Source organism: Leguminivora glycinivorella, chromosome 2, assembly GCF_023078275.1.
Source record: "Leguminivora glycinivorella isolate SPB_JAAS2020 chromosome 2, LegGlyc_1.1, whole genome shotgun sequence".
Taxonomy (NCBI): Eukaryota; Metazoa; Arthropoda; class Insecta; order Lepidoptera; family Tortricidae; genus Leguminivora; species Leguminivora glycinivorella.
Window position 1 is genome coordinate 32,978,774 of NC_062972.1, and position 22,886 is coordinate 33,001,659.

At 37.6% G+C, this 22,886-nt stretch overlaps 2 protein-coding genes across 2 annotated transcripts in view; both read right to left on the minus strand.

Annotated features, from left to right (window-relative positions):
* The window catches only part of LOC125239451 (protein madd-4), a 699,588-nt gene that overhangs the window by 590,974 nt on the left and 85,728 nt on the right, over positions 1-22,886 (minus strand). The gene's annotated exons all lie outside the window — the stretch shown is intronic.
* Positions 4,425-5,112, minus strand: LOC125239497. The gene is made up of 2 exons (XM_048147114.1): positions 4,515-5,112; positions 4,425-4,429 (listed from the first exon to the last, which is right to left on the minus strand). Exons 1-2 carry the CDS (start codon positions 5,110-5,112, stop codon positions 4,425-4,427), a joined length of 603 nt encoding a protein of 200 aa, XP_048003071.1.

The following is a 22,886-nucleotide window of genomic DNA, read 5'->3' on the forward strand; positions in this document are numbered from 1 at the left end:
GAACTAAGTTTATTACAATAATGTTTGATTTTTTTTTTTTTTTTACAAACATGTTCATTTATATACTGAATACACTTGATCATTTTGATAGCACTGAATTATTTGTTTTATTTATAACACTTCACTTAGTAAATCACAGGTTGTTGTTTCGGTTGGGGTTGGGCTGGTTCCCTGTGCACTCCGACTGCTGTTGGCTGAACTCTAGCTACTGCTTTTAGTAACCAACTTCTTATACATTGTCTGCATTTGGACTGTATGAAATACAAGAGAAACAGTGCCAATATTACTGAGATAATTATGAGGATTATTCCAAAATAATTCAATTTCGTGTCTACTTGTCCAGTAACACTATGGACTTCAGCAATTGCAATACTGTTATGTGAACCATCCTCTTTGCTCTGTGCATAGCCCATTTTAATTATATTCAAAATTTACTTTTATTACACGATAAATATATGACACACGTTGTGTGTTGTTAGTGCCAATATTTTACGACAATTGCTTATAGTTGACACAAATACATATTTATAAGACGATATATTAGTAACACATACATTGCAAAATTCATTTAAATTAGTACAAAAATAATTCTGTGATCAAAGTTCATACTTTCACAATACAATCTCTTCAGCATTTTATGCTGTTATACATAACGTAAACACTTACGACATCATGACTAACGCTACCCAGCCAGTACTGTAACCGCTATGTTTTGCTATAAAACAACATCACATCATTGCCTTACTATGATAAATAAGACGGATAATGTCTGTTTTGACCGTTCGTATGTAATATAAGTCCCGTTACTGACGTAAAGTTCAACTTAAAACTTAAAGTATCTGATTTCCTAACTAGGGTGCGGAACATCATGTTGCAGAGTCCGACTTGAAGCTGATTATACCGGTGTAATGAGTTTGAACGTAGTCTTCCCTCTCGAGAGATAAACTACCGATGCTACTTTTCGGAAAACAGGGAAAAACTTCCTGCTCCCGGGGTCCAGGCTCCATCCAGGAGATGCTAAATTAAACACAGTAGCGGACCCGAATGTCACGTTCTCTTATTCATCGATTAAAAACCTTACAGGTTTATTTATAACCCTACCACTTTTAGTGGTCCGCGGTTTCGAGTTAGCTTCGCTTTCGCTCTGCGTTGTAGTGGAGTCGCTTACCTTACGTAGGTTCACGCTATCGTTGACGTCATCATTCCAAACGTGAGCTGGCTTCAACCTATCAATTGAAATGCGAGCTTGCCTATTTTGAAATTGGATGAGAAATACTTTATCGTCTCTTTCTAAAACTTTAAATGGTCCCGTATACGGTGGTTGTAAAGATTTCCTCACGGTATCGTCTCGTACGAAAACATATTCACAAGTTTGCAACTCTTTGTGAACAAATAGAGTACGGTTATTGCGAGAACCAATAGTTATCGGTTTGTATTGAGCTATTGTATCGCGAATGTTGTCAACTAAACTACAAGGATCGCTAGGTTCGTTTGGCTGTGTGCTGAAAAAGTCTCCGGGCAACCGTAGTGCCCGTCCGAACATCATTTCTGCGGCGCTTACGCCGTTATCGCTACGTCCTGCGGCACGCAGGCCAAGCATCACAGTAGACAATTCGTTTTCCCAAGAGCCGTTGTCCATTCTAGCCATAAGGGCTGCTTTAAGGGTGCGATGGAATCTTTCCACCTTAGCATTGCTCTGGGGATGGAACGGTGTGGTCCTAATTCTATCTATGCCTAACAGTTTCATAAGCTCGCGGAACAAGTTACTTTCAAACTGGCGTCCTTGGTCTGTCGTAAGTCTGGTCGGACAACCGTAACGTGCGATCCAACCGTCGAATATAGTTTTGGCTACAACCTCTGCTGTCATATCCTGTATGGGAAATGCTTCCGGCCAACATGTACGCCTATCTATTATTGTAACTAGGTAACGGTTTCCATGTGGCGATGTCGGAAGGGGTCCGACTAGGTCTACATGGATATGTGTCATACGGTCGGCATCTTCAAACGTTCCTAATTTAGACATCGTGTGACGATTAATTTTTGATTTCTGACAAGCGATGCAACATCTTGCCCAATTAACTACGTCTTTGTTCATGCTAGGCCAAAAGAATTTCTTTGTAACTAGCTTACGAGTAACACGCGTTCCAGGATGACTTAAGTTGTGCACACTTTCGAATGCTGTACGTCTAAACTTTTGTGGTAAATACGGTCTTGCTTCTTCTAAAGAAATTTCACAATAGACAGATTTACTACATGTAGGTATCGCTATTAGTTTTAATTTTATATTGCTATTTCCGTCGTGCTGATCCGATTGCGTCATGTTTTTTAACCATTCATCTTTTGCTTGCTCGTCGGCGAGTTCTGCGTAGTCAAGTGATGTGGGGCAAACAATGGTCTCTATGCGAGAGAGTGTGTCAGCAACAACGTTCTCTTTCCCACTTATGTGCCGGATGTCCGTGCTGAATTCGCTAATGAACAATAGTTGCCTTGTTCGTCTTGGTGTTTCGTTATTATTCTTGCCTATATTTTCGAATGCTCTACATAAGGGTTTATGGTCCGTGTAAATTATCAGCGGCCTACCTTCGAATGATTTACGAAAATGTTTCAGTGACATGTAAATAGCTGATAGTTCGAGATCATATGCAGAATAACTTTTTTGAGCTTTAGTCAATTTTTTTGAAAAGAAACCTAAGGGTTCCCATTTCCCGTCAACCAATTGATTCAAAGCTGATCCTACTGACGTAGTTGACGCGTCAGACATTAAGGCTAAGACTGCGTCGGACCGAGGGTGGGACAACGTAACGGCTTTTTTAAGGCCCATTTTACATTGCTCGAACGCCTCTTCGGTCTCGCTCGTCCAAATTATAGGGGTCTTGTCTCGCTTTTTCGCGTTAACTAAATATCGGTCGAGTTTAGCCTGCATGTTCGCTGCTCCAGGGACGTGAGAGCGATAAAAGTTTAGCATTCCTAAAAATCTACGTAATTGTTCTACGTTCTGTGGTTTTGGGTAGTCGACTATGGCTTGCACTTTCTCCTCTAACGGCCTAATGCCCGTGGTAGTTACCTCATGTCCTAGGAACTCCAGCTTCGATTGTCCAAAGCTACACTTGGCTAAATTGATCGTTATGCCGTACTTGTCGAAACGCTCGAAAACCAGTCTAAGATGGTCCCTATGTTGCGCCTCATTATCGCTCGCGATAAGAACATCATCTAAGTAATTGAACAAGAAGTCGAGACCTTCCAGAACTGAACTGTTCATGAAACGCTGAAACGTTTGAGCAGCACACCGAAGCCCAAATGACATTACTGGAAATTCAAATAACCCAAAAGGGGTAATTATGGCGGTTTTTTCAACATCCTGTTTAGCTACTGGAATGCAATGATACGCCCTATTTATGTCTAACTTGGAAAATATCTTTTTACCTGCCAATATGAACGTAAAATCATGTAATCTCGGTATTGGGTATCTATCAGGCTTAGTTTGTGCATTTAAGGCACGATAATCACCGCAAGGGCGAATTTCGCCGTTCTTTTTTGTTACAACCGTTAAAGGACTGGCCCATTGACTTTTACTAGGCCTACAAATGCCTAACTCCTGCATACGACGAAATTCCTCCTTAACTTTTTTATACCTGTCAGGTGGTAATGGTCTAGCCCGCGCGAATGTTGGTGCACCCGTCGTTTCGATATGGTGTACCACATTGTGTGTGGGTGTTTCCTTGTATGTCGGTGGCTTTGTTATGCTAGGAAACTGCAATAACAAATCATGATACGGGTGGTTACCATTGACAGTATTAATAGTTGGTTGGTTGCTACGTACGGTCGGTGCGGTTATATTAAGAAAAGTCACCAGATCATGCAATTTGCGATCAGTTAAATTTACTACTAACTTGTGATGACTCAAAAAATCGGCTCCCAGTATTGGCTGTTTAACGTCGGCTATAACAAATTCCCATTTGTACGGTCTACGTAACCTTAAATCTAACGTTAAAACTTTAACACCGTATGTTTTGATTTCTGAGCCATTTGCTGCAAACAGTTTTAGATCAGAGCACTCACCCGCACGTTGTTTGTTCTGCACTGGTAATAAGGAAATGTCAGCACCTGTGTCTACTAAAAAATGCAGTCCAGTGTTTAAGTCTGTTACGCATAAACGACGGCTTGGTTTGATAGTACAGATCTCCGTCCTAGTCGCACTCTGTACTATCTCCGCTAGTTTTCCTGTTGGTTGAGTACCCATGCGCAGGGTTGGCGACATTTGGTGGCGGCAGGACCGAATCGGAAATGGTAGTAACAAAGCCAATCTGGTCTCCTCTCGGCTTGATTCCGGTGGCGTGACGTACTCCTTGGTCTGGACGCTGAACGACCTCCGCGTCCTCTCCTTCCGTAACTGCGACCTCTTGGCCTTGCCCGTTCCAAGTCCATCATTCTGACGCTTAACTTGGCAATCTCAGCGAGTATCACTGCTGTATCTGCGGTTCCTGAGGTGTTCGCTGCGGCTCTGTGCGCCTGACTCTGTGGTACTGCCGCTGCTGCCACGTTCGGGATTCTAGTGGCTTCCGATACGTCATCGGCGATGTTGGCCAGTGTGTCAAGATCGCTCTCCCTGGATGCTACCAAAACTGCGCGCACTGCCGTAGGTAGGTGATTCTGCCACATTATTCTCAGTGTGGCATCGGGGAAGCTGTCCTTAGCCAGGTTGCGCATCTTGGCCAATAGCTGGGATGGTTTTTGATCGCCCAGGTCCATTTCCCCGAGGACCTTCTCTACTTGCCTGTTTTTGGAATCTTCCAACATCTTCAAGAGCTTCGCCTTAAGCTCCTGATATCGGTTGGTGGCGGGCGGGTTTGTCAGAAAATCCGCCAGCCGCAGTATTACGTCCTTTGGCAGCTTCGACACCACCATGTCGAATTTGGCGTCGTCCCCTATCCGCTGTGGTGTTAATACTGCTTCCGTCCGGATGAACCAAACTCTGGGCTGGTCCACCCAGAAATCTGGTATCCGGCTCGACACTGAAATGGCTACCACGTCGGTCGTTTCTGCTGCTGGTACATTGTCCGCGCCCGGTTGAGTCTCACTGCCCGAAGCTAATTTATTGGGATCCGGACTCATTTTTAATCACTTTAACTGTTTTTATTATTCACTGATCGTCCACTGATTCACGTCGGGGTCACCACTTTAGAAGTTATTTGTCCGCACTTCTATATTATAAGAGGTGATATATTGGTGTGGAATAATAAGCACTTTATAATTAACTCCGTATATTAAAATAACCAGTTAACGTTACAATGGTCGGAGTGAGACTGGCGTCTCGTTCTCACATTGAAAGGATATTGCTTTTGGCTAGTCAGCTCATATCGCGGTGCGCACGTACTTGAATATGAGCTGACATAGCTATACTGTTCCTACATTTTTACAGACAAAATTAAAAAAACTTTCTCATAGCTCACATCCTAACACAATTCCCACTAGGGAACCTAACACAGTTTACACTGACAAATATGTGATTTAACTAACAAATGTAATATATAGCAACTATTAAACTAATGCTAGCGAATATGTCTGAATGTCTGTGTCAAGTAAAATGATAAAGTTGGACATTTTACTTCTAAAGTTAACATGCTTCATTCGCGTCCCACGTTGGGCTCCAAATTTCTAGCTTAGCCAGATGAGCCACTTACGTGACAAACTCAGCTTCATCTATTTAGTGAAACCTTTATTCTGTAACGTCTTGTTATCACAGCTTCTGTTAATAACCATTTTAGTTAAGTAGTAAACCAGAAGGTAGTTTTTCAGACTTTTGTTAAACCGTGCCCCACGTTGGGCGCCCAACTTCTTGCTCATCGATTCCGTAGCATTTTTTTTATTTTTCTTGTTAATTTGTTTAAAAATATTCTATAATATTATTTTTTATAATTGCTTTAGTTAAGTAACAAACCTATGAGCTGTTTATCACACTGTTAATTGTTAATTTAGACCCCAAGTTGGGCGCCCAATTTACAAAGTCAGCATTTATTTGGCAAAACCAGTATTTCGTAACTGATTTTCATTTTTCTTATCTCAATTTTATAACGGTGTCAGTTAAATAAGACAGCAAACCTAAGATCAGTTTATCACCTTATTATTAATTTGTACGTTTTGCGCCAGGTTTCTAGTCCAGCAGCTAGGTGAGCCCACTTACGTAACAAACTCAGCTTCATGTATTTACTGAAACCTTATTTCGTAACATCTTTTTATTATAGCTTATGTTAATAAACATTACAGCTAAATAGTAAACCTATAGGTAGTTTTTCACACTTGTTGAATCATGCCCCACGTTGGGCACCCAACTTATTTTATTATTTCTGCTTTTTGTCTATCAGTGTAAGAATGTTCTATAATATCTATTTTATTTATTTATTCTCATCTTAATAACTGTCTTAGAATGTAAATCTGACCAGATTATCACATTGTTTGAACTCCACGTTGGGCGCCAAATTTCTCATGGGACACAAAACTCGTACCACCTATTATTATAGAATCAAATTTCAGTTCATTGCCTGCGGTATTAATATGTGTCCTTGAACCGTCAGCTATATTGCTGATATAATATGATATCGGTCTTAGTCAAATTAGATAGTTCCCGCAAATGAGCGAAGTAATTATATTGCCTGTGGCGTGAACTTAATTGAGCGAGTATAGAGTAATATTTCACTAGTAAATTTAGTGGATTGTGGTACTATTAGAATTAATTCAGTAGGTACTTAATCAGCAAACACATCTATTTAACTTAGGCATCAATTGATTATGAAAAAACAAACAGTCACAGAATAGACTCAAACTAACAAGTTTCTAATGGGTCGGCAACGCGCACGTGACACCCCTTGAGTTGCGGGCGTCCATAGGTTACGGTGACCGCTTTCCATCAGGCGGGCCGTATACCTGTTTGCCACCGACGTGGTATAAAAAAAAAAAAAATAAAAAAAAAACTAGTCACATTGGATTTGGATTGGTTAGTCTGCCAACAGAGGCTACCAAGATGTAGTTCAAACGAATTGTCAAGTGTTTTAGAAATTTTTGACTAAGAAAATTAAAACGTTCACTACGAAAGTAGCCGTGAAAAGATTAAAAAAATTAGAAATTGCTGGAAAACTTCACACAAAATAAAGGATAAATACGTTCATATCGGAAATAGAATTATTCTCTTAAGTTGGTCAATCGTGGCGGGTTCGCCATCATCTAGGGGGGTAAAGACACTAAAAGACTGTGAGTTATTCTGAAAAATAAAACACACGACACACAACACACACACACGCAAACACAGTCTGCTGTTTCTAGCGCATATTAGCCACAACTATTTCAATTCTACAAAGCATGCATAACAATTTTACTAACCAACTCAGCAAAATGCTTTAATCAGAACCGTATAACATGAAATTATTAGTAAATCCGCCTGTCTACATACTCCCCAGGGAAACATGCCGGACAATGAAGCCTCATACGTGAGCCAATCAATATTTTTGTGACCTTGAACGAATATTGTGTCCTGATTAGGACCTAGGGGAGCTTTATATTGGCAAAATAAGGTTTAGCTTTATATTGGCAAAATAAGGTTTAGCTTTATGTTGGCAAAATGATATAAATAAAAGTGTGCCTACACTTTTTTAATAGACATTCCAATTTTGTATACTTTTCTATATTTTTTCAAAAAATACCTTGTAAATTTTGGACATTAATTAAAAATCGAAATATCCGGACTAAGTACGCCCTATAATAGCTTCATCGCTATCAAAAAGTCGTTTTGTACTAAGTAACCAGTTACACTTTTAGCATTATCTTTGAAAATACGCGATATATTATAAAAGTTTCTATGGTCCGGTTCTATGTTTCCATGTTACACCATTTGGAGTGTAGATGGAGTTCAAAGAGCTCATTCCCTAGACGAATTTTCATGTATCATAAATGGAAGAGCACTTTTACTACCCCGCTTTACTATTGGGGAGGATTTATCACCTCCCCTAGGATTCTGCGCGCCTGGTACCTACAGTCGCCATAATATATTATAAACTGGCTTTTTCCCGCGTCTCCGCTCGCGTTAACTTAGAAAATTACGGAATGCTCAATACAACCCCCCCCCCCCTCCATTTTACTTGTTACCCCTACTTGTTAACCCCTCCTTGTTACAATACAATACAGTACAATACCATTTTCATCACACCCGCACTTTAAATGTGCTATTGCACGCAGGCGGAGCGCGAGTTATAGACTAATCGTTCTCCCAAGGGAATAATGAAATTTCTTGTACCGTACTTAACTTTATTACTTATATTTACGTATTTTTTACATTACGAATGTGATGAAAAACATTGTGTTTAACTCGGGGAGTATGAATATTACTAACTCGAGTCTTTAAATCGCTCCGTCGCGATTTAACTTACTCTCGTTAGTAATATTCAACTTCCTCCCCTTATTGCACAATGTACTATTATGTGCACACCTCACATAGTTTGCAAGTAATGCACAAGAAACAAAAACAAATTAAACAGAGGTAACAACAGGCGGTCTTGTCGCTAAAGAGCGATCACTTCCAGACAACCTTTGGGTGCTGTTTGGGTAATGGAAAATGGAAGTTAGAAAGAGATAAAAAGTAGCCCCCGGAGTCCCTCTCCATCCCTTCAACTATCTCCAATTCAAAAATCATGTCAATTCGTCGCTCCCTTTTGCCGTGAGCTATTCGGCTTATGGCTTTCTTAACTGGCATAATTGTACATATATTATGTAAAATATGTAATAAATCCCGTGTGGTGACGGGTTAAGAATTTCACCACCCCCTTTCTTCCCGTGGGTGTCGTAAAAGTCGACTGTGGGATACGGGTTAAATTGTGGCATAGGCGAGAGGCTGGCAACCTGTCACTGCAATGTCACAATTTCGTTTTCATTCAACCCTTTATTTGCCAAGAGTGGCACTGAAACGAGTAATTTCACGTGCTCTGCCTACCCCTTGGCGTGATTGTGTGTGTGTTGTGTGTGTAATAAATAATTTTGGAAAAGAATCTGTAATAGCTCCATAATATACTCTCTTTATATTTAACTAGCTTTTTTGCCGCGGCTTCGCCCGCGTACTAAAAGTAATTTTATTCAAACGTTAAACTTCGGACCCCCATTTCCCCCCTTAGAATGTGAATTTTTAAAAATCCTTTCTTGGTGCTCCTCTACACCTTATAAAGAACCTACGCGCCAAATTTCGAATCTCTAGGACCAGCGGTTTCGGCTGTGCGTTTATATGTCAGTCAGTCAGTCAGTCAGTTTCTTTTTTTATATATTTAGACAAACAAAAGCCTGAAATATATTTCTAAATCACCTTCAAAGAAACCTATAAGTCAAAAGACTGACATACATACTCTTCACAAAATAGAGCCCAGTTTTCAATAAAATCTCATTGTACTTATTAAGTTACATTTGCCCTAATAAGTTACGTATTTTGTGACTTTCAGAAGATATATAAAGTTTTCGGTTATTTAGTGTAATGATTCTACGTTGTTATCTACAAAATTGAGTTAGATAATCAAAGTTTATTTATTTAGTTAAGATATAAACTGTATTATATGTAGGTTTATTGATTACTAGCTTTTGCCCGCGGCTTCGCTCGCGTTAGAAAGAGACAAAATGTAGCCTATGTCACTCTCCATCCCTTCAACTATCTCCACTTAAAAAATCACGTCAATTCATAGCTCCGTTTTGTCGTGAAAGACGCCAAACAAACAGACACACACACTTTCCCATTTATAATATTAGTATGGATAGGGTATTAAATTAAACCCGTTATAGAAATCATTAGTGTCATCATTAATAAATAAAAGAGGGTGTTTGTAAGTTACTCTTAAATTTTACCCCCTCATTACATACATACAACATACAGACAATCACGCCTGTATCCCATAAAGGGGTAGGCAGAGCAAATGAAACTACTAAAGCTTCAGGGCCACTCTTGGCAAATAAGGGGTTAAAAGAAAACGAAACTGTGGCATTGCAGTGACAGGTTGCCAGCCTCTCGCCTACGCCACAATTTAACCCATATCCCATAGTCGCCTTCTACGACACCCACGGGAAGAAAGGAGGTGGTGAAATTCTTAACCCGTCACCACACGCGTGAAAAGAAATCGGGATTATAAATATTATAAATAATTGAAATCGGGAATGTGCTGTAAACATGTTTGGGATGACAGCTAATGACAACTTCCGCGATGAGCTTTTACAAGTAACTATCAACGAGCGTATATTACGCATCACATTGTGATTGTGTGGGTGTATTTGCATCACATTGCGGGCCGAATTATTTTGTGTCGATAAAGTTTGACTTACAATTCCAATAGTAAAATGTATCTAATTACATTTCTTATGTCCTACACTAATCACCGAGATTCGCTCGTATTAGATTTACAGTGTATGGTGTATTTTAAAATAAATAACTTAATATTATATATACCTAAGCTCCGAAAATCTCTCCGAAATTCGAATTAGCGACCTTCGGATTGAAAGTCACTTGCTCTTACCACTAGGCCACCAGTGTTTTTTTACTATGGCGTCCATGGCCAACTTCGATTATACCGCTTTAATTCAAAATGTCAGATCATCCAAATAAGTTCCTAGCAACATAAGACCTTTCAGTTTCAAAAACGGGAGTAATAAGAGGGTAATTAAGCCTTATTAGAGAGAGCTGCAAAGTGCAAAATCTCATTAGTAAGATAATTTCTGGTTAAGTGTTGAATGACTTCTGAGTGGCTGTGAGGAAATTACGAGATTCATGGCTGAAAGACGATACAGCTAAAAGTATATTGTTCACAAAGAATTGTTATTCAGAATACTTACTTACTAAAAGTAGGTAGTTAGTGCACACTACACAGTTGAGTACACTGATCTTTCTCATGCTTCATCATTCTCCTGCGTTATCCCGGCATTTGCCACGGCTCCTGGGAGCCTGGGGTCCGCTCTGACAACTAATTCCAAGATTTGGCGTAGGCACTAGTTTTACGAAAGCGACTGCCATCTGACCTTCCAACCCGAAGGGTAACTAGGCCTTATTGGAATTAGTCCGGTTTCCTCACGATGTTTTCCTTCACCGAAAAGCGACTGGCAAATATCAAATGACATTTCGCTCATATGTTCCGAAAAAGTCATTGGTACGAGCCGGGGTTCGAACCCGCGACCTTCGGATCGAAAGTCGCACGCTCTTACCGCTAGGCCACCAGCGCTTCTTTCTCATGCTCGATTTTGAAAATATTTTGTATTTACGACATACACATATTGACAAATTAAGCGCTTGTGGCTTAGCGGTAAGAGCGTACGACTTTCAACCTGGAGATCGCTGGTTCGATCCCCGGCTCGTACCAGTCAGTTTTTCGGAACGTATGTGCGAAATGTCTTTTGAGCTAGTCGCTTTTCGGTGAAGGAAAAAATCGCGAGGAAACCGGACTACTCCCAATAAGGCCTAATTACTCTTTGGGTTGGAAGGGCCAAATGGCAGTCGCATTCGTAAACCTAGTGCCTACGCCAAGTCTTGGGATTAGTTGTCAAAGCAGACCCCAGGCTCCCATGAACCGTGGTGAAGGCCGAGATAACATAAAGGGGATGATGAGTTTTTAAACTAAAGAATTGAGAACCTACTGACAGTATATTAAATGGTCTATTCTAACCAGTTATATAATTTGGGCTGAGATTGCGGGTGACTCGATCTTTTACCGCCCTCGCCGCGCTCGCTCGCCAAAGTTTTCTAATAAAAACCCTCTTAATGGTCTCGCGATGATCCAATATCGGCCAGTTCACTGTTCGAGACAGATGGAGGGACAGATGCTTCACTATGCATACATAGAGGAATAAGTAAAGGAAGAGTTGTAACTCTATACATCAGGGGGGTTACCATGACGTACTAAAGACGTTCAGTTTAGGTTGAGAGAAAGGGACACAGCTATAGCAGTTACATAGCTCCGTCCCTCTCTCTCAACCTAAACTGAACGGCTTTAGCACGTCATGGTATGACCCCAGTAAATACAAGTTAATTGTAGTGACATCTAGCGTCATTTACGCGTCAACTAGCGTAAATGATCAGTACTACTACCTACTTGTCAATAGATGTCGCGACGAACAAAAATTACAATAGTTTAATCAATACTCTGTTTTCAATTCCTTCTGCTTGTAATATAAGTTGTAAACTGTTTTAATATTACATTTTTGGCAGACGCAACACTATTAGCACCTAGTGTCTAGTAGTGGTACTGATAATTTAAGCTATTTGACGCGTGATTGACGCGCGAATGACGCTAGATGTCACTACAAATAACTGGCATTTACTGATGTATGGAATTGCAATTTACTTATTCCTTTATGATGCATATATGAGTTTTAAAACTGTGATTTAGTAAAAAATCTTTACTGATATGACACCGTTTGCACAAGACAACTGAAGTCTGTGAGATAGATAAACTATACTAGCCAAACTTTTAATATAACTTGAATCACAATCATAAAATCCTGAAACAAAACAGAGTGTGTTATTAGCACCTAGTTGTTCTATGGAAACTTTTAAGTGTAATATAAGTGATAGCTGGCCATACCTACTGCTTCAATTACAAGTTGATACATACAGAGTGTAACAAAAATGGTGGTGATCCATTTAAGGGCGTACTCAGTATCGTATTCTTATCAGGAAAAAGTAGAAGAAAATTTTTTTTTCGCTAAAAAAATTTTCACTTTTGTATGAGCCGGTCCGCGCGAATCGGTCGAATCTCCATACAAAGATAAAAAAATTTTTCGCGAAAAAAAATTTTTATCCTACTTTTTCCTGATGAGAATACGATACTGAATACGCCCTTAAACGGATCACCACCATTTTTGTTACACCCTGTATAGGATAGCTAAAATAGTACATGGAGATGATCATTTTTTGTTACCCTATTTTTTTCTATGATGTAAAAGTTATAATTTTTAATGTTTTCTCTCCACAGAAAAGATAAAAATAGATTTGTCATTTATCAAGTAATCAATAATTAAATCTCTTCTTTGTTCAAAAAATCATTCATTCTGACCATAAATTAAATAAAAGAAGATCATACCCTCCCATACATTAAAATGCGACCGCCTAAGAACGCGCATACACTACACAAAAAATGTCTTGCAGCTTTCGATTACACTTCTTGTATATGGCGTTACGTGTAAGCGTCACTTTTGACATAGATTTATGGCTTGAAAGTAACACTTAACGCCAATCTACAAGTAATCGATGGCAACATGGCATTTTTTGAGGCGCCATCTATGTGTGGTGTAGTGTATGCGCGTTCTTAGGCGGTCGTATTTTAATGTATGGGATGGTATGATCTTTTTATATTTAATCTATGTTCTGACCATAGACCCGCAAAAAACATGATAACTCTGCAATAAACTGAGTCATCTGTCCCTTGCTCTGCGCTAGCCGCACTCCACATCCTATTACTTTTGAATACCGGCTGAAAAGGCATTGTGATCTGGGGGGTACCACGAACTACTAAATCCGCACAGTTTAGGTCGAGAGAAAGGGACACAGCTATAGCGGTTATATAGCTCGGTCCCTCTCTCTCAACCTAAACTGAACTTGTACTTCTTGGTAACCCCCCAAGACGTTGTGATCTGCACTTTGAGATAAAATCTTTCATTCATGACGTCTCATTTCTAAGGCTTGTGTAAATTGCATTCAAATGCATTCAATGAAAGTAGCTTATTGTGTAAAAGGCTTTCTTGGTTACATCTAGAGATGTTCATTTCTTCATGAAATCGTCTGGATTGTTGACGTTGATATTATAAAGAGAATCTCTTGTAGTGTGCACTGTACGTTACACACACCTTCACGTAATCTCTCTATATATTCCGTAGCTTAAGGTTCATATTTCAGTAATAAATCATACATTCAACCAACAAGTTGTTTCCATCAACGCTCCTCCTTTACATGGCGATCCTGCCAGTGCGGCCTTGTGCTGCACTGGCAGCGCGCTGCGCTTGCCAGTCAAGGTTGTGAAGTGGAATAAATACAAGTAAATTAAATAAAACATTTCGGACATTAATAAATTTGCGCGTAAGTGACACTGTGTGGAGCGGAAAAATTACAAATGAACAGTTTTGTCAGGACTTGGAAAGTGAAATAACAGTGAAGGTCATAAATTTTACAACAGCGGACACTCGAAACGTATATAAAAAGTGATTTTAAAATGGACTAAATTTCATCATTTTCATCTTGAATTAAAATTTAAATACCAACTGCCGAGAGCAAAGTTTTTAAGAATATGGAGCAGCAGGGAGTTGTTGGTGTCCTTGGTCGAGCATGGCGTCTGGAGGTCCAAGGATAGCAGCAGAAGAAAGTGAAGGTTGTGGTTGTGATAAAACAAAAGTGAAATGTGAGGTTTGCAAAAGTGTACACGAATTACTGTAGGTACAAACTTTTTTTCTCATTCTTAGTGAAGCAGTTTCCTTTATTTTTCTTTTAGTTTATAAAGTTTAGTATTAAAGTTATTTTACTTCTACAATGTTATAACTGCCGCTGCATGAAAAAAAAACTTATATGGTTAAAAAGTTGATCTTTAATCTGTTACGAGAAAAAGAAATATTATTGACTACACCTGTTAATTTTATTGCATAAAAACGCGGATTTCTTTTATTAATTTCTTATTATTTTCTAACATACATTTGATAATTTCATATTAAGTACTACATTTCATATAATAGTTACTCAGCATACTTTTATACCCAGCAAATATGGCACATGACGGCGGCGCGTGTACTCCTTATAGGGATTGGCATGTGTCGTCTGTTATTTCATCTCCAATTTCACAGTTCGTGCACTCATCATCACTTGAATATTATAAGAATGAAATTAAATTGTAATTAACTACAGTGCAACACTTCAAATACTTGTTTAAATTTTTACCTTTCAATATAAAAGTACATAAAAAAACTACCGAATTTTAACCATATAATATGTGTGTTTAATGTAACTTAATTAGATTTCTAGATCTGTAACGTTACTTTTTATTAGATATTTTATTTTTAATGATGACGAAGTAAAATTGTGTCGGACGAGACTTTCTAATTAATTCATGGATCTGACTTATTTAATAAACAAAGGAATGACGAAGTATTGTAATAACGGATATGACTTTTTAAATAAATAATGGTACTTATTGTAAATGATAATAGTTTTGAAGGTAAGGTTTGTTTTTGTAAAGTTTTATAGTTTGATTTAAAGGAATGTAGGTTTCGTAAAATGATTGGTCATCGAATGCTTGTGGAAAAGTTCAGTGAGGCAATAAATGTGAAAGAAGTGAAATGATTGTAGACAGAATTGATTTATGGGAAAATTTAAACACGTAAGTTTTTCGAAGGACTCTTGGCCTGATCAACTGAGGGTTGCCGGATTTCCTACATGTTAAAGTTTTCATGGAGTGTGAGATTAGTGATTGCATTTTGCATTTAGGAAGTGTTAAAAGAACTGCCTGTATGAGAAATATATAGTATGTGTGCGCGCTTAAAAAAAATCCTTGTACCCTGAGCAACTTAAAAAAAAAATTGTAAGGTCGGCCGACCACGTGCGTAAAAAGCGTTGCGTACCCTTGATCTTACCTTGATCTTATATAAATAATTATTGAGTCTTGATGTTTGTGAAAGATATAAATAAATAAATAATAAGGAATGACGTCATATTTAATGAAATAAATGTACTATGTATGTACTTAAATAATTGAAAAAGCTTGCAAGTGTATCTAATAACGTATAATCCAAATGATAAATGAATGATACCTAATGATAATGACATGATGAAAACCGATAATGATGACTATTGACAATTATACTATGACACCTAAAATGCCAAATATACTTTGGTACTAGATCAAGAGCCCAGGCCCGCCAGACCTTCCTCAAATTCTCAAGGATGAAACTTTGGGACAATGTAGAGTTCACATCGGCGTTTAATGTGTGCATATTTTCTAGTTCGGCCCATCGGCCAATTTTTTGCTATCAAGTGATTAAGGTGAAAAAAAAAAGTGCTTACTTTCCTTAAATTCTCAAGGCTGATTTTTATATATGTGTTAGAGCACGTTGTTAGAAATTGGTTATCATCAATGCCAGACCGTTTCCGCCGGCCATAACTTTTACCAGACGCGACAAAGTTGGCAAAAAACGACTCTAACTTACCTCATTTTCTCAAGCCTGATTTTGATGTATGATACGAAGGGACCTATAACTAGACCGTTTGTAAGCAGCCAGACCAATCGGATGGACCCAACCATCCGCCAGACCGACTTAAAGTTTCGATATGAGCATTAGTAGAATCGAAATATTCCGGGTCTATAAAAGCTAAAAACTTGAATTTTCTACATTAAGCTACGTGTATATTGTATACTTGACGTAATAAGTGACTTTCAAAAATTTTACTTCTAAGGAAATAAAAAAATGAAAGTTTATATGTGGTGCAAGATTAATTTTAAGCTATGAATTTTATTTACACTGCGTAAGTACATGTGTATTTTATTATAAATATAACTTTTACCAGACGCGACAAAGTTGGCAAAAAACGACTCTAACTTACCTCATTTTCTCAAGCCTGATTTTGATATATGATACGCAGGGACCTGTAACTAGACCGTTTGTAAGCAGCCAGACCAATCGGATGGACCCAACCATCCGCCAGACCGACTTAAAGTTTCGATATGAGCATTAGTAGAATTGAAATATTCCGGGTCTATAAAAGCTAAAAACTTGATTTTTCTACATTAAGCTACGTGTATATTGTATACTTGACGTAATAAGCGACTTTCAAAAATTTTACTTCTAAGGAAATAAAAAAATGAAAGTTTATATGTGGTGCAAGATTAATTTTAAGCTATAAATTTTATTTACACTGCGTAAGTACATGTGTATTTTATTATAAATATAACTTTTACCAGACGCGACAAAGTTGGCAAAAAACGACTCTAACTTACCTCATTTTCTCAAGCCTGATTTTGATATATGATACGCAGAGACCTGTAACTAGACCGTTTGTAAGCAGCCAGACCAATCGGATGGATCCAACCATCCGCCAGACCGACTTAAAGTTTCGATATGAGCATTAGTAGAATTGAAATATTCCGGGTCTATAAAAGCTAAAAACTTGAATTTTCTACATTAAGCTACGTGTATATTGTATACTTGACGTAATAAGCGACTTTCAAAAATTTTACTTCTAAGGAAATAAAAAAATTAAAAGTTTATATGTGGCGCAAGATTAATTTTAAGCTATGAATTTTATTTACACTGCGTAAGTGCATGTGTATTTTATTATAAATATAACTTTTACCAGACGCGACAAAGTTGGCAAAAAACGACTCTAACTTACCTCATTTTCTCAAGCCTGATTTTGATATATGATACGCAGGGATCTGTAACTAGACCGTTTGTAAGCAGCCAGACCAATCGGATGAACCCAACCATCCGCCAGACCGACTTAAAGTTTCGATATGAGCATTAGTAGAATTGAAATATTCCGGGTCTATAAAAGCTAAAAACTTGAATTTTCTACATTAAGCTACGTGTATATTGTATACTTGACGTAATAAGCGACTTTCAAAAATTTTACTTCTAAGGAAATAAAAAAATGAAAGTTTATATATGGTGCAAGACTAATTTTAAGCTATGAATTTTATTTACACTGCGTAACTACATGTGTATTTTATTATAAATAAAAGAAGAAAAGTAAATTAAACTTTTTTTTCGGTCGTCGAACAAGGTGGTTTAAAATTAGTTTTAAGATCGATCCTTTTTAATTTGTGGGCGAGGGACCTCACACTATGTATAAATATGGCATATACTAATTATTACAATATAAGATAGAATAATAATCTACATCGAATATATTTCAATTTATTTTATACTTTTTTACAACAGCATAATCGTTGAATAATGCAACAAAAGTTGTTGAACGTTCATTTTGAATATTCATCCCCTACACGGGTTATAATAGAGACTTATTACGTCAAGTATACAATATAAACGTAGCTTAATGTAGATAATTCAAGTTTTTAGCTTTTATAGACCCGGAATATTTCAATTCTACTAATGCTCATATCGAAACTTTAAGTCGGTCTGGCGGATGGTTGGGTCCATCCGATTGGTCTGGCTGCTTACAAACGGTCTGGTTACAGGTCCCTGCGTATCATATATCAAAATCAGGCTTGAGAAAATGAGGTAAGTTAGAGTCGTTTTTTGCCAACTTTGTCGCGTCTGGTAAAAGTTATATTTATAATAAAATACACATGCACTTACGCAGTGTAAATAAAATTCATAGCTTAAAATTAATCTTGCGCCACATATAAACTTTTAATTTTTTTATTTCCTTAGAAGTAAAATTTTTGAAAGTCGCTTATTACGTCAAGTATACAATATACACGTAGCTTAATGTAGAAAATTCAAGTTTTTAGCTTTTATAGACCCGGAATATTTCAATTCTACTAATGCTCATATCGAAACTTTAAGTCGGTCTGGCGGATGGTTGGATCCATCCGATTGGTCTGGCTGCTTACAAACGGTCTAGTTACAGGTCCCTGCGTATCATATATCAAAATCAGGCTTGAGAAAATGAGGTAAGTTAGAGTCGTTTTTTGCCAACTTTGTCGCGTCTGGTAAAAGTTATATTTATAATAAAATACACATGTACTTACGCAGTGTAAATAAAATTTATAGCTTAAAATTAATCTTGCACCACATATAAACTTTCATTTTTTTATTTCCTTAGAAGTAAAATTTTTGAAAGTCGCTTATTACGTCAAGTATACAATATACACGTAGCTTAATGTAGAAAAATCAAGTTTTTAGCTTTTATAGACCCGGAATATTTCAATTCTACTAATGCTCATATCGAAACTTTAAGTCGGTCTGGCGGATGGTTGGGTCCATCCGATTGGTCTGGCTGCTTACAAACGGTCTAGTTACAGGTCCCTGCGTATCATATATCAAAATCAGGCTTGAGAAAATGAGGTAAGTTAGAGTCGTTTTTTGCCAACTTTGTCGCGTCTGGTAAAATTTATGGCCGGCGGAAACGGTCTGGCATTGATGATAACCAATTTCTAACAACGTGCTCTAACACATATATAAAAATCAGCCTTAAGAATTTAAGGAAAGTAAGCACTTTTTTTTTTCACCTTCATCACTTGATAGCAAAAAATTGGCCGATGGGCCGAACTAGAAAATATGCACACATTAACCGCCGATATGAGCTCTACAATGTCCCAAAGTTTCATCCTTGAGAATTTGAGGAAGGTCTGGCGGGCCTGGGCTCTGGGTCTATACGTAGTGTATTGACGAATACACTACGAATATAAGAAAATGTAATACTTATTCTTGTCTTTTTAAATTTAATTCAATGTATCTTGTGTAGTTTTAGTGTTTTATTTGTATTTCAATTTTTAATGCTTACTTTTTGTGTAATAAAAAAAAAAAGTGTGTAATTTTTATGTAGAGTTAGATTTTGTCTTAATTTTATAGCATCAATGTGTGCCTACCTATGTTATTCACTAAGAAATATGCCTATATAAAAATAATATTCAATAGTATGTAAATTTTACTTATTACGTACACAGATATTATTATGACTATTGGCTTACCTTTCTATGTCAAGTTTTACATGTAACAATACTGAATTAATATTTAAAAAAAAAATGGTGTACCTTATTCCGGCTTACTATTTTGATAAATGTATTGTTGTTTAGAAATGAAAAATATAAAATGGAAAATTTAATGTTTTCAAAAAAATGTATTACAGTAAAAAAAAAAACATGTAAACTTTGTTTTTTCTTTTTTAAAGGGGGGAGGTGTAGTGTGCACTGTACGTTACACACACCTTCACGTAATCTCTCTATATATTCCGTAGCTTAAGGTTCATATTTCAGTAATAAATCATACATTCAACCAACAAGTTGTTTCCATCAACGCTCCTCCTTTACACTCTTGTCAATGCAGTTCCTTCCAGATTTACCTTCCTTTCTTTGTAGTTATATATTCAAAACTAGCTTTTGCCCGCGGCTTCTCTCGGGTTAGAAAGAGACAAAAAGTAGCCTATGTCACTCTCCATCTTTTCAACTATCTCCACTTAAAAAATCACGACAATTCGTCGCTCCGTTTTGCCGTGAAGGACGGACAAACTTCACACTTTCCCACAGGGATCGGAACCCGTTCCCAAATACCATTTGATATCGTTCTTAAACCGTTACCTATAAATTTTGTTCAATGGGAACAAAATAATTTCGGTTACGGTTCTTATATCGTTCCCTAAACGAACGGTTCATTATAAATTTTGTTCAGTGGGAACAAAATAATTTCGGTTTCGGTTCTTATTTCGTTCCCTCAAAGAACAGTTCCTTACAGTAACGTTTAAATGAACGAACAGAATTTTAGCGTTCCTAAAACCAATATTATTTCGTTCCGAGCCGCGCGGGAGTAGGTATAGCGACTGTAGCGAGCGCCAGAGCCGAACGTTTTCGCCGACGCACGAGCCGCCTTTCGCTGTCTCTTTTTCACACGAAGTTCATGTATATTTCTGTTTCGGTTAGCCGGCCGGCCGCGGCCGGCAATGAAGGTGAAGGTAGGTTGTTTGTTTTGTTTACTTCATTTACTTGAGTTGCAACTTTCGGCGTATAAACAGCGAACGTGCAGTGATAGTGTATGCTTGATATTGAAACTATTAGGATAGGAAGAAACAGCATAGAATATACACCATGTATAAAGGGCGGCAAATTTTAAAATTGTAGGGCTCACCGGCCAATTGTCTTCATAAAACCTGTCTACTTAAAGTTTCACGTTAACGGAATCATTAAAGGATTAAGACGATACAGGAGGCAAGCACGAATTCAGATTTTTAGGTCTTTATCGCCGTCGCGTTGACGGGGGCGGAACCCACAGAGAGGCCCTGTATAGTAAAGTTGTGTGTGCGCGTGGCGCACGCACACAGACGCGTACGCCGGCGGCGCAAGTACTCGCGCTCGAGCCGACCGGCGCCCGCAATCGCTCTCTATAGTCTCTATCTATATTTTTCTAGTTTTGGACTTCTGATTTGCGTATAGTTTTGGACTCCGTGAAGTATACTCGTACTGATTTGAATAGAATGCAAATTTGTCATATTTTAGGTATTCTAAATATTATTCCTTACCTTATACATAATGTAATTATCTTAAAAGGAATCATGATACCGAAATAAAGTTATTCGGTATGTAAAAAACTAAAGCCTTTTCGATGTCAAAAAGAAAGTTTAAAATAATTTTGTGATAAAGTAAATATTTTCTGAAAGGATTGGGTTATTATACCTAGGGATTGCAATAATATAAAATCCGGATTTTCGGATTATTTTTAGGGCAAAATCCGAACTCCGGATTAAATCCGGATTTTTTTTAGTAACTAAAGCCTGACAAGTTTTTATTTGACCCTGGAAGAGTGTCGCTACAAATCGTTTTCATATGGCAATAATGTGCCGACGTCATGTATAATCGGGACAGCGAGTACTGGGTTTCGTTTCGCGTTAATATTTGTAGAAAATTAAAGCATGGTTTTAGAGAATGACAATTTAATAAGCTAGGTTTGAAGACTTGCTACTTCCACACAGCCTAAAATTCATGAAGCTTGTGCCTGTATCGAAGTCGTCGATGTTTATTTTCTTCTTACGTGGGACCTTGTTTTGTACTGGTGGCGATGATGAAACGGCCTCCTTATTTCTTTAAATATTTTTCACGGCAGAGCTAAATACAGACACCATAAATAAGAACAAAAAATATATTAAGCTAAATCGAAACCAACTAATCATTGCATGAGAACATTATTAGGGTGCCCGCCCCCCTACACGTAAAGTGGGGAGAGATTTTTTTTTCATTTCAACCCTGACGTGTGATATACCTATTGTTGGATAGGTATTAAAAAATGAATAGTGGTTTACTCGTACTACTAACATTTTTTGATATTGTTAATTTTTTCGGAAATAATCGTTCGGAAATGTATGGGACATTTCAGAGGTAAACTTTTGTATGGGCTTTGTCAGTCCCGGTATCTATCGTCCTTGATATTAGGCAAGTCAATGTGCACCTCTAACGACTCTTACGCAGTGGCCATTGAGGCCAATCAATTAAAGGTGAGGAAACAGTCTCAGCTGTTGCCATTAGATTTGGTGAAAATAACATTGATCGCGTTGGATATGGTAAGTATGGTTAAGAAACTAAAGCCTGACCAGAAATATAAATAACTATTGTCAGGCAGGAGTGCGCTGTTATTCTGATGTATGGAGTGACAGTTCAGTATAGTATGATGACTATGAAGAAAATAGTTTTAATGAAATTCCGCTACATGGCGCGTAGTCATATATTTCTGGTCATGCTTTACATGTGTATAAAATAAAACAAAACTTATGAATCTTATGATATAATCTTTCCAGTAATTGCCTATGGGAAAATAACATTGTAGTTACCACTGGTAACAACTTAGTGGTAACTCTGACTAGTGGAATAACCCTTATTTTATAACGATATTTCACTAACGAATGTACCAAAATATGATTGACTTTTACACTGAAGCTATAATTATGATAGAGTACACATAATCTTGATACACATTTAATAATATTTTTCTATTTTATTTTCGAGATCTTCTAAACAAGCCCGTAAATTCTCTTCGGGAACTTGTTCTAACTTTTTTCTTATAACGACTGCAACTATATTACGCTTGCATGAACAAGGGCACATCGCGTCCGGTTCCGGTTCACTATAAATGGATTGCATGGGTTGTGCTCTCTCAAGGACTGCATCTTGGTCCTTAAAAACATTTAAAAACATATCACTATTACAAATTCACACAGATTAAGTAACACACAT

Coding starts and splice junctions, on each gene's coding strand:
- LOC125239497 (XM_048147114.1), bottom strand. CDS start 5,112: ATGAGTCCGGATCCCAATAAATTAGCTTCGGGCAGTGAGACTCAACCG.